The 13,123-nt window shown below is 41.0% G+C and overlaps 1 protein-coding gene across 3 annotated transcripts in view; it reads left to right on the plus strand.

The window, feature by feature from the left end:
- The window catches only part of esrra (estrogen-related receptor alpha), a 33,041-nt gene extending 22,242 nt beyond the window's left edge, over positions 1–10,799 (plus strand). For all 3 annotated transcript variants that reach the window (XM_061962029.2, XM_061962031.2, XM_061962030.2), the window contains 3 exons: positions 638–805; positions 4,573–4,842; positions 9,980–10,799. In XM_061962029.2, coding sequence (XP_061818013.1) covers positions 638–805; positions 4,573–4,842; positions 9,980–10,233 — 692 coding nt within the window. In that variant the 3' untranslated portion in view covers positions 10,234–10,799. The remainder of the gene's footprint in view (positions 1–637; positions 806–4,572; positions 4,843–9,979) is intronic.
- The last annotated feature ends 2,324 nt before the right edge of the window (positions 10,800–13,123 follow it).

Genomic DNA, 13,123 nt, shown 5'->3' on the forward strand with positions numbered 1-13,123 from the left:
TCAAAGTCAAGTCGCTGCATGTTTTTCGTACAAGACTGAATTGTTTTGTAATGTAGCACTGTCAACTGCTGATGCATCATATTTGGAGGAAAAATGCTTCTGTCTTACTATTAAGCCTATCATATGATTTTTTGTTTTTAAATCAGATTAATCACACTTGAATTTGGATTATTAATGATTAATCACAGGTTATTACTCGCTTACATAATTTAAATTACCTTAAAAAGACTCCCAATATTTGGACACAAATGCAGTTTTATTTTCAGAATGTCATAGAGGAAATATTGTAACTGTTTTACTTGAATGCACATCATTTATTTGCTCAAACTTGAGTAGCTAACAGTTTTATCTAAAGTCCAGTCAGGGTGTGAAATTTACCAGCGAGCATACCAGTAGGAATCTCCTCACTCTTCTTTGCACTGGCGTACGCATTGATGCGATCATTGACCGTATAATAACCTTTCTAGTAACCATCCGCAGTTATAGTAGAGGATCATGTACGGTCAAAATCAATTGCGTGATTAATCAGCGTATATACATGATTATTGCGATCTTTTCTTGTTGTTGATAACATCAAGGATTTTTGACAGCCCTACTTATGCTTGCTGATGATGTGCTGCTGTGTTTTGTACCACAGGTTCGTCCATCATCATTGTGTCTCACCTGTTAGTCGCAGAGCCAGAAAAGTTATTTGCCATGCCTGACCCCCTCCAGCCTGACACAGCCCAGCGCACACTTACAACCCTTTGTGACCTTGCTGACCGTGAACTGGTTGTCATCATTGGCTGGGCCAAACACATTCCAGGTAAGAGTCGCAGGGGGCAACAGAACTGGGAAGCTAGTGATGCTTGACAATTAAAGTGAATATAATCTGTTTTCTACCAAACAAATAGAAAACATCACTAAGCTTTGGCCAATAAATAAATTGAAAAAAATTAACTTGATATCTTTGCTGTCATTGATAAATGGCCATGTTGTGTGTGTTTTCTTTGTCTCTCCCTTTTTAAACAAGGTACAAGAGGGTTCACTCTGTGCATTGCTCTCAGCACCTGAGCAATAGCAGAGTTTTCAATTAAAAAAATAAGAGTGAATCCCCCTGTCAGTCATCCACAATCTTTGTCTGTGGACGGTGGCAAAACCGCCCACTTACACACGCAGGATGCACGGATAGAGAGCCTCACTAGTCATGACTACCTAGTGAGAAGCACCATGAGGTAACAACAATTAGGAGGAAAAAAGATGATTGCTAAGCCAAATGTCCCTAGGTGGGAATATTTAGCTTCAAAGAAGCGAGAATGATGAGCCTATTAACATGGATGAATGAGCATATATGCCCAATTTGTTGTGAAGTGATAGCAAAAAAAAAAACTGACCTAGTTTTCCAACTGAGGAACAACTGCACATGTTGAAGTGCAATTTTTTTTTTTTTTTTTCAGAGATTGCGAGTCTTTTTTATTTTTGTTTAACTGAATGGATGGATGGATAATTTAGGATAATTAGACGTTATTGACCTTCCAATTGCAATGGTAAAAAGAAAACCTTTGAGAAGTCAAAGTTTTTTGCATTTGAAAGGAATACTTGCGATATAATTATTATATATTATGATTACATCAGCGCTTAATTTGGTCTGAAAATAATACTGACAATATTGTTTATCTGTAATCATTTGTGAGACAATATATCGTCCAGCAAAATGTATCCGCCCCGACCTAAACATCACCTATTTTTAAGGAGGCAACCATCTTTCCCCCGGGGGTGGATGAGATCCGCCCGGAGTTCCTTAAGGCTCTGGATGTTGTGGGGCTGTCTTGGTTGACAAGACTCTGCAACATCGCGTGGACATCGGGGGCGGTACCTCTGGATTGGCAGACCGGGGTGGTGGTTCCTCTCTTTAAGAAGGGGAACCGGAGGGTGTGTTCCAACTATCGTGGGATCACACTCCTCAGCCTTCCCGGTAAGGTCTATTCAGGTGTACTGGAGAGAAGGCTACGCCGGATAGTCGAACCTCGGATTCAGGAGGAACAGTGTGGTTTTCGTCCTGGTCGTGGAACTGTGGACCAGCTCTATACTCTCGGCAGGGTCCTTGAGGGTGCATGGGAGTTTGCCCAACCAGTCTACATGTGCTTTGTGGACTTGGAGAAGGCATTCGACCGTGTACCCCGGGAAGTCCTGTGGGGAGTGCTCAGAGAGTATGGGGTAACGGACTGTCTTATTGTGGCAGTTCGCTCCCTGTATAATCAGTGTCAGAGCTTGGTCCGCATTGCCGGCAGTAAGTCGGACACGTTTCCAGTGAGGGTTGGACTCCGCCAAGGCTGCCCTTTGTCACTGATTCTGTTCATAACCTTTATGGACAGAATTTCTAGGCGCAGTCAGGGCGTTGAGGGGATCTGGTTTGGTGGCTGCAGGATTAGGTCACTGCTATTTGCAGATGATGTGGTCCTGATGGCTTCCTCCGGCCAAGATCTTCAGCTCTCACTGGATCGGTTCGCAGCCGAGTGTGAAGCGACTGGGATGGGAATCAGCACCTCCAAGTCCGAGTCCATGGTTCTCTCCCGGAAAAGGGTGGAGTGCCATCTCCGGGTTGGGGAGGAGATCTTGCCCCAAGTGGAGGAGTTCAAGTACCTCGGAGTCTTGTTCACGAGTGGGGGAAGAGTGGATCGTGAGATCGACAGGCGGATCGGTGCGGCGTCTTCAGTAATGCGGACGCTGTATCGATCCGTTGTGGTGAAGAAGGAGCTGAGCCGGAAGGCAAAGCTCTCGATTTACCGGTCGATCTACGTTCCCATCCTCACCTATGGTCATGAGCTTTGGGTCATGACCGAAAGGACAAGATCACGGGTACAAGCGGCCGAAATGAGTTTCCTCCGCCGAGTGGCGGGGCTCTCCCTTAGAGATAGGGTGAGAAGCTCTGTCATTCGGGGGGAGCTCAAAGTAAAGCCGCTGCTCCTCCACATCGAGAGGAGCCAGATGAGGTGGTTCGGGCATCTGGTCAGGATGCCACCCGAACTCCTCCCTAGGAAGGTTTTTCGGGCACGTCCGACCGGTAGGAGGCCACGGGGAAGACCCAGGACACGCTGGGAAGACTATCTCTCCCGGCTGGCCTGGGAACGCCTCGGGATCTCCCAGGAGGAGCTGGACGAAGTGGCTGGGGAGAGGGAAGTCTGGGCTTCCCTGCTTAAGCTGCTGCCCCCGCGACCCGACCTCGGATAAGCGGAAGAAGATGGATGGATGGATGGATGGATGGAACCATCTTTCCCAATGTCTATATGGAGTTCTCAGGGCATTTAATCAATCGCTACTGGATTGTTCCGTTTGTCTTAGAAAACGTTTTGTTTTGCCTCTCATCCAAGTAGGTTTTATCATTTCAGTTGTAGACTTAGATTGGTCAGATCTGGTGTTAGACTCTATATCAGGGCTCTCAAATGTACGGCCTGCGGGCCGGATCAGGCCCTTGAACAGATACGATACAGCCCGCAAGATGACTTGGCTAAGTATAAAAATGAGCTGAAATTTTTGAATGAAAGAAACTGCTGTTCTAAATGTGTCGCATTAGTAATTTTTTTTTCATCCCCTGCGCCAGAGCCTGCATGACTTCATAGGGGGCAGAACTATGTTCGTGTTAAAATAGGAGAATAGAGGCAACAATTTTGTGTTTGGATGCTTCGTATTTACGGTACTTATTAGTCATAGTATATAAAATGTGGCTTGCCTTGATTGTCAAGGATGTTGTTGATAATGTAAGCTGTGACATTTCTACCCCCATAACCCATAAATACCGTTTGCTGATATAATATGTATCCCCTTCTAACTTCATGTGATCTTTATGAAATTGGTCTAAATTCACAATGTTTGTTGTAGATGATTGTATATATGTAAATAAATAACCACATGATGTTAGTACATCAGTTAAGGAAAATTAGTAAATCACATTATTAAAATCCTGTAACTTGATTTTGATATTACTAATTTCATCTTCTAATAGGTTAAAATTAACACCAATGGGAGCATTTTAAAACTCTGCCAGAGTTAATTCCATCTAGTTGACTGATGAACATTATCACATCATTTATTCAGAAAGTATAAATAACAACAAAAGAAGACAGAATATTATTAACTGCAACATGTAAGTCAAAACAAATAGCATTTTGATTTGTACATTTTCAGATTGTGAATGGTCTATGTTTAAACAAAGAAAAAAAATGTGAAGTTGTCTTAATTTTAAGTTATCATATGATTTTACCTGTCCGGCCCACTTGGGAATAGATTTTCCTCCATGTGGCTCTTGAGCTAAAATGAGTTTGACACCCCTGCTCTATATGGAGTATAAACTACCTGTGTTGATTAAAATGTGCTGTATGTTGTGATTTATTTTGAAAATATCTTGATAGTTCTACCATAGAATGTTCTACTCTGCATGCTAGAGGTGTGAGCATCAAGTGGATCTCAGTATTGGGGTAATCTAAAGCCCTGCTGCCAGTGCTTGTCTCAGCTCACTCTCAAATTAGAGGCCATTGCCAGTTTTCCTCGTTAACATTCAGATCCTTCACTCTCCCGCTTTTTCTGTTCCCCCAGGCTTCCTGTCGCTGTCGCTGGCAGACCAGATGTCTGTGCTACAGTCGGTTTGGCTGGAGGTGCTGGTGCTGGGTGTGGCGTACCGCTCACTTGGCTGTGAAGATGAGGTTGTCTTCGCCGAGGATTTTGTCCTAGATGAGGAAATGTCTCGTGTTGCAGGCCTGACGGAGCTAAATGCAGCAATTAGTCAACTCGCCCGACGTTTCCGCACCCTTAATGTGGACCGAGAGGAGTTTGTCATGCTGAAAGCCATCGCGCTAACTAACTCAGGTATACTTGTATATCTGTGCATACAGACACTCACATGCAGTAACAGGGTTTCTGTGGTGCATTTTAAGTCATTAAATGGATTTTGCGAAAATTAGGGTCTTAAATGGCAATAAAAAGCATTAAATACGATGTCCAGAGGCATTAAAATGTAATACAATAGTATTGGGCCGATAGTCAATACGTCAATCAATCAAACCATTAATGAAAAATAACTTAATGTTGTGGTCATCGATATATTGCAAACATGCATCAGTTGCATTCTTAGTATGATGTGCATTTATTATTCCATAAAACCTTTTATATTTAAGCCTTTTTAGAGCACATGATTTTAAAGAGATACAATTCAAAAAATGACTTATATAATGTATTGATCAACTAATTCAGAATCAGATGTTCATTTAGAGTGCAGTTTCCCTCTAATAATTTTGATGAATAGTTTTGATTGAAGGTACAGTGTGATGATTGACAGACAGAACCTTTTAATTGGCTATTGTCTATGGCCGGTGCATGAAGTCAGAACACTGGATGCTTGGAATGCTACATCCTGTAAACGTGCTCATGCTGTGCTGAAAGCGTGTAAATGAATACATGTTGGGAAAATGGTAAACTGCAAATTTCAGCCAAAGTGACTGGCTGGCCAACTTTTCAAAACTTTGTGAAAGCCCGTTGATTGTAAACCCTGAAAGGTGTTCTGCAGTATGTGCAAAAAGACCTTCAAACTTTGCTCAATGGGCATCAATGCAGTGAAATTATAAATGCTACTAGCTGATCACAATTTGGTGATTAAAGGCAGGCAGCAGTTAACTGTGCCAAATTTCTTTGGCATGACCAACAAAAGCCACTTCTGGTGTTACCACCACAACTGTCAGCTGTTGCTACCCCTACAGAAAAATAAATACATAACAATTCTCAGATGAAACAGTCTTGCGAGCCAACTTTTCCAATATTCAAGGTTATCATTGTCAAAAGCTTACAACTGCGTTTATAAAGACAATTGTAAGCTTTTGACTACCGGTATATTTTATGCAGTCGGACATGGACATTACATTTTAGCTGATAACTGTAGAAATCCTAAATACACTGTAAGATCCAATAATGTCCTGCACTTTGTGAGATGTTTGTTCTATTCTTACATCTTGTAGCTAAATATGAATAACCATAATATTGGAAAAACATCTAACTGAATGATCACCTGTTTATGAACGATGTCAGCTCGTCGTTGTTTGGTTGCAACAGTTTTTCTTTGTTTTGATAGGACATAACTTTGTCAAAATATTTTCAAAAGTTTGTGTGTTCAGTCAAATTTAGTTGAAAACTAGAAATTGGCGCCTCCCATGTACATATACATAAATATGTCTCCTTGATGTTTTTATTTTGGCAAATGTTAGAGGCTCTTGTCTAAGTATGATGTAAACATACTGCTATAATAATACCTTGTGGGGCGGTATAGCTCGGTTGGTAGAGTGGCCGTGCCAGCAACTTGAGGGTTGCAGGTTCGATCCCCGCTTCCGCCATCCTAGTCACTGCCGTTGTGTCCTTGGGCAAGACACTTTACCCACCTGCTCCCAGTGCCACCCACACTGGTTTAAATGTAACTTAGATATTGGGTTTCACTATGTAAAGCATTTTGAGTCACTAGAGAAAAAGCGCTATATAAATATAATTCACTTCACTTCACCTCCAAATAAACCACCAAAAGTAGCATAAGCATCCTTTTAAAAGCAGAACTCATTCAATTGTAACCAGCGAGAGAGAAACTACAATGTAGAACATTTTGTTTAGTTTTCACAGAATTTTACTGAGCCAGAAAGTTTTCATGTAGCAATCTGAAATGATGTATCGAAATTTTCTAGGTCTTGAGGAACACAAAATTTGGTTTTATGGTTAGAGTCCTGTTAATAGTAGGTCACATTTTGGTGGACCTTATGTGCCTTTTTTTCTCCAACTGATGCTTGTGTTAAATAATGCTATCTTTAGAGATAGTCGTCCGTGGTTTATTGCTGTTAATTGGTTCCGGACATGACGACAAATTAATTTCCGCAAAGTAGGAATTAGTATAAATCAAATATTTTCATAGTTAGGGTATATTTAACAAACCTGTTAACGCCCTTCTAAATCCGTTTATAAAAAAAAAAAAAAGTATGAGAGGTCTCCAGACCTTAAAAAACACCCTTTAGTCACCTTTACACTCTTAATCCAATATAAAAATGCTGTCTGAGCCGGATCCCTCCAAGGTTTCTTGTTGTTCCTATTGGGTTTAATTTTTTTCTTTCCCTGATGTGGGATCTGAGCCGAGGATGTCGTTGTGGCTTGTGCAGCCCTTTGAGACATTTGTGTTTAAGGGCTGTATAAGTAAACTTTGAATGATGAGCCAATCAGTGGCTTTGATACTGAACAGCCCACTCGGATTTGCTTGGTCTTCTTTAGTGGCCTATAGACTACTTCAATATTGATATTTTCTTATTGTTTTGCCTTTTTATGCTTAAAAATACTTAATTTAGGACATAATGATTGTAAAATATGCTTTATCCCTCCATTTTCTGCCGCTTGTCCCTCTTCGAGTTGTGGGGGATGCTGGAGCCTATCCCAGGTACACCCTGGACAAGTCGTCATCTCATCGCAAGGCCAAAACAGATAGACAACATTCACACTCACATTCACACACCAGGGCCAATTTAGTCTTGCCCATCAACCTATCCCCAGGTGCATGTCTTTGGAGGTGGGAAGAAGCCAGAGTACCGGGAGGGAACCCACACAGTCACGGGGAGAACATGCGAACTCTACACAGAAAGACCCCGAGCGCAGGAATCAAACCCAGGACCTTCGTAATGTAAAACACAAACTAACCCTTGTATCACTGTGCTGTAAAATATGCTTTCGAAAAGTGCGATGTGGCGAGGTATGACTTTACCCAAGTTATTGGTATTAAATCCGTTCCAAATCCAAACCGTACAAAAACCAAAGCAATTTTTCTAATAAGAAATACTGAAAAATACAAGGCAAACCCATATTATTTAGATTGATTATATATTTAAATGCAGGAAACAATGCAAAATACATATACATTACATAAATTAACATTTAAGACTCCTACCTTTTAGTGAAGTGAAGTGAAGTGAATTACATTTATATAGCACTTTTTCTCAAGTGACTCAAAGCGCTTTACATTGTGAAACCCAATATCTAAGTTACATTTAAACCAGTGTGGGTGGCACTGGGAGCAGGTGGGTAAAGTGTCTTGCCCAAGGACACAACGGCAGTGACTAGGATGGCTGAAGCGGGGATCGAACCTTCAACACTCAAGTTGCTGGTACGGCCGCTCTCCCAGCCGAGCTATACCGCCCTAAATCACTCGTGATTTAGGGCTTTGAAAGCTAAGGACTGAGGGGCAGTAACTCTCCCTTCACTAATATTCTTATTTTGAGAACTAGCGTCTTCTGCAGCAGACATTTGTTTTTGTCCATTTCTATTTTCTATTGCAAAACACACGTGTCCACTGCAGAGGATGCTGACTCTCATAATGGTGAAATGTCAAAACAAGGATCTGCCTTCCCATAAACGTTTTACTTTACAACATGCCCAGTTTAAATCAAAACACAAGCAATATGTTTACACAGGTCCAAGTTCCTCCATACAACAGGAGCACTCTGCTGTTTTTAAGGACTTTCTGCAAGAAAGCTGGTCAAAGATCATCTATGTGACAGCGCTTTGGTGATTTTAGAAATCTGCTGCAAAAAGTTTAGTCTCTCCTAAGTTTTGAACTGAACTCAAGAGACGGTTTGGTGTCATTCCCAGGCTTGAATTAAATAACCCTGTACTAGTTTGTTGGGTGCAATGTTTGGGACGTATGTAGGGATGTAACAATAAACAGTAATAATGATAACCGCCGTAAAACTACTGACGACCGGTATTACCGTTTTGAATTAAAATGATCAAAAGAGCGAGATCGATAACCGCACTTTGATAAAACTCAGACTGACTGGCGCCAGCTTGCTAGCTTAAATGCTAACATGAAAAAAAGGTACATTGTCTTTCCCCATTAAGAAGTGAATGGAATTAAATTTATATAGCGCTTTTCTCCAGCGACTCAAAGCGCTTTACATTGTGAAACCCATTATCTACATCTTTAAGCTACATTTCAACCAGTGTGGGAGCAGGTGGTTAAGTGTCCTGCCCAAGGACACAACGGCAGTAATGGCAGAAGGAGGGATCGAACCTGGGACCCTGAAGTTGCAGGCACGCCATACCCCAATCTAAACTTATATAGCAACTAAGCTCTTCAAGTGTGCACATTGAACCTACAAGCTGTGATTGTTCTATACTAAGAGAATACGAGACAGTGCGTTCAAGGACAGCTGAACAGAGTAGGAAATAATAAATACTAATAGATTTTATTTGTTACGCACTTTTCATTTAAATAAGTGACTGCAGTACAAACCAACATTTACAACAATAAAAGTTTAGCCATTAAAACAAATAAAATACTAAGACTAAAACACAATCAGTGAAGCATATGAAACACAAAACATGCAAAATAGTAGGTTTTCTAACTGTTTATTTAAAAAAAAAAAAAAATGTTGTCAAAACATTTCAGTGTGTGTAAGTACTTTGACAATACTGCGGTATGAATGGTAACTGTGAAATGAAGTTTCATATTGTTACGTCCCGGGTTGTATGATGAGATGATGTATGAAAACAAAAGCAAAAAATGTTTGTCATTTGGATCATACAAAAAATGGGGCGTACGAAAATTAAAGTACCATTGTATGGTCGACCAACTTTTTAGCCTGTTAACAGAGACTTACAGTATGTGCTTCAGTCCCTAAGACGGATGAGATAATGCATCCAGATAATAACCCAATAACGTAGGGGATATGCGCTTGGTTGTATTTTGAGTTTGTGTTTCAATACAACAACAAATGAAAACTACACAGAAGATTGAGTCTTTTGAAAAGGTTATGCTTTTGTTTGCTACAATCCCAACATGTATGACAATCCCAACATGTATGTACGGGCACACGTAGAAGTAATTACAGTCAACTGCAGGTCATCTGGCAGTTAACATCCACTGTTTTGTAAATAAAGGTTTAGAAAATAAACATTACACGCATTAGCTTACTATGTTTTTCTCCGTCAGACTCTGTTTACATCGAGGATATGGAAGCTGTGCAGAAGCTTCGGGACCTCCTCCACCAGACCCTGCTGGAGCTGGAGTGCCAGCGCCGCCCGGACGATCCCCAGCGAGCGGGACGGCTTCTCCTGACGCTGCCGCTCCTCAGACAGACCGCCGGCCGGGCTCTGACTACATTCTACAGCATCAAGACGCGTGGCGGCATACCCATGCACAAACTATTCTTGGAGATGCTTGAAGCCATGATGGACTCTCCCTAGAGGAGAGCACATCAGGATGACGCAGAGACTGAGCAGTGTTCTTATCTAGTCTTTGAGTGGATGAGTTGTTTGTCACAAAGGAAATGTGTTATTCGAGAATTATTCATGAGGAAGGGGTTTTTTCCCCTTACACAATGAGAGAAATGGTTTAAAAAGAAAGACTTTGCCAGCTCTAAAGCTGTAGCCGTCGGACTTCAGGCAAGCACCCTCAAGATCCACAAAAAGTGTGGAAATAGTAAAAATTCCAAGTTCTTTGCAGTGGCTTCCATGGTGTGTTTCATCACGGCATCATTCTGAAATTGCATAACCACTGGAGAACACAGAAGTAGCAAGAACTGACTGCAGTCATGTGGCTTTTGAACTTGGTGACTCATGAAAGCCATAACATCCGGCAAGGACTTGAAGGTCCACTTTAGTACACAGGGTGCATTCGTCTGCTATAGCTTAGTGCGCCGTTGTAGGCAGTTTTTTTTTCCGGACTTTCTCGCAATATGTTAAAAGCAATATAATGACTTGATCATTGTCTGTCACCTTAAGATGTGGATAATACAGTAAGTTACATCCTAGTTAGTTGTGTGTCTAGTTGTGTCCCCCCACTCTCAGGACCCCAAGTACGTTATTTTATTCCAGCCGTAGACTGGTTTGGACTTGGGAAGAGAAAAGCTATTAAGAATGTGGGAAGTTGGGAACCAGAAGAGGTGCACATTTAAAAATGTCCATAAAAATCCACTACTTCTGTTTGTTAATCTTTCTGGAACATAGGGAAAAAAAGGCTTCCATTTGCAGTCGCAGCCAACAAGCTAAACTTCGACAGTGTGGCAACATATTTGCTATTTTTTCCTTACCCGACTCCACTAGATCTTACCTTGTTATGGACCTTAGCAATGCTGCTCCTGAAAATGGTCTGAGGGCCATCATATTATTTAGCTGCATTTTCTGCAGTAGGGAAAGAGTTGCTTCAATGTGTGATCTTCTTTTGTGTTTGTACGTGGTACTTTAAAGCACCTGCAATGGGCTCAGGGGCAACTAGAAATGCAACATATGCAACGTTATGTATCGAATATTGACTACATACTCCACAGCTCTACTCAGCCCTCTTTATCGTGTTGTAAACTTCCAAAATAAGGGGCTGTCATAAGAATCTTTTCATTCAATGTATAGACTTCCTGAAAACAATATTCATCATTGGCCAAAGTGCCATTAATCACTTGATGGTTACAGTGAAATACATTTTATAATGTAAGGTCATTAAAGCCAGCAAATGTGACAATTTCATACATGTTCCTTTCTAGGCTTTCTGGATGTGTATGATGGAGTGAGGGAATTATGAGACGGAGATTTAAAAGATCCTAGTCTAGGACGTTAGGAATACTGCTTGTGTTTTACTGTAAGCGATGCGGTTTGAAAAGCTGACCATCAAGACGTCATTACATGGATTAAAATGACATGTTTGCTCCCTACTCTTTTGATTTCAGATCTTCTGACCTGTCTGTTTAAATTTGGATTTTGGAAGTCATTAAATATTGTGAAGTTGGACAAATGTCTGTCCTGTGAGAACCGAATTTGGAAACACACGTTTAAAAAACATGGTCATTTTACATCAAAAAAATAAATCGTCATATTAATACTGTTATGTTTTATGTAAATGTTCAAGTGGAGGTCACTGAATTCAACTACGGATTGGACCAGGGTTCATTTGCTGTCTTGCAGGTGCAATGTTAAGCGTATTTCTAGTTTCTGTGTACATGAATATAAATTAGCAATACAATAAATTACCTTGTATAGACACTGTATACAGTTAACTTTGCCACTTGCGATAAATAGCCACTAATCATTTAGAAGCTGAAAGCAATGTTTGTATTTTGACAGACGATTTAAATGATTAAATTCTATTTTTTACTCAATTTACTGTTTGTTGACACCACTTTATTTTCATGTGGGTTATTGACTGTGAATTTCTGTGTCAGTTTTGGTTTCTTTTACAGTTAGATTTTAAAAAAGTTGTTCTGGTGTCCTTGTCTAAACTAGTCTACATTAAAATCACTGTGAATAAAAGTGATACAGTCTACTGTTTGAGCCAACAGGGAGTGGATTATTTGGGGAGCTTTACACCGTGAAATAAATAAGACAACACTAACACCTCATTTTACTGGTGTCACTTCTTACTGCTAAACTTGATCACATTTATGTTGAAGTACAGACACCTTAATCCAGGGGTCCCCAAACTAATGGTGTGGGGAATTGTATATATTGTAAAAAAAAAAAAAAAAGTTTTTAAATTTATTTAACCGGTCATAAAGTTACCTTGGTATTGAGCTATGCTGAGATCTTCAAATAATTGCAGTTGTGCCACTAATCACTAGCTGACTATTAGAGCGCTAATCAGTAGAAGCATTTAAGTCCCATCTTAAAACTCATTTGCATACTCTAGCCTTTAAATAAACCCCCTTTTAGACCAGTTGATCTGCCATCTCTTTTCTGCTCTGCCCCCCTCTACTGCATGGAGAGGTGGGGCACAGATTAGGTGACCACGGATGAAGCGCTAGCTGTTCAAAGTCGGGACCTGGGGTGGACCACTCATCTGTGCATCAGTTGGGGACGTCTCTGCGCTGCTGACCTGTTTCCACTCAAGATGATCCCCTGCTGGCCCCACTATGAACTGGACTCTCACACTATTATGCTAGATCCACTATGGACTGGACTCTCACACTATTAACTAAATCCACTCGACGTCCATTGCACTGGTCGCCCCCCACATCTGCGGTCCCCTCCAAGGTCTCTCAGTGTAGCCCATCGGGTTGAGTTTTTCCTTGCCCTGATGTGGGATCCGAGACGAGGATGTCGTTGTGGCTTTTGTGCAGCCCTTTGAGACACTTGTGATTTAGGGCTA

This window comes from Nerophis lumbriciformis, linkage group LG09, assembly GCF_033978685.3.
Source record: "Nerophis lumbriciformis linkage group LG09, RoL_Nlum_v2.1, whole genome shotgun sequence".
NCBI classification, from domain to species: Eukaryota; Metazoa; Chordata; class Actinopteri; order Syngnathiformes; family Syngnathidae; genus Nerophis; species Nerophis lumbriciformis.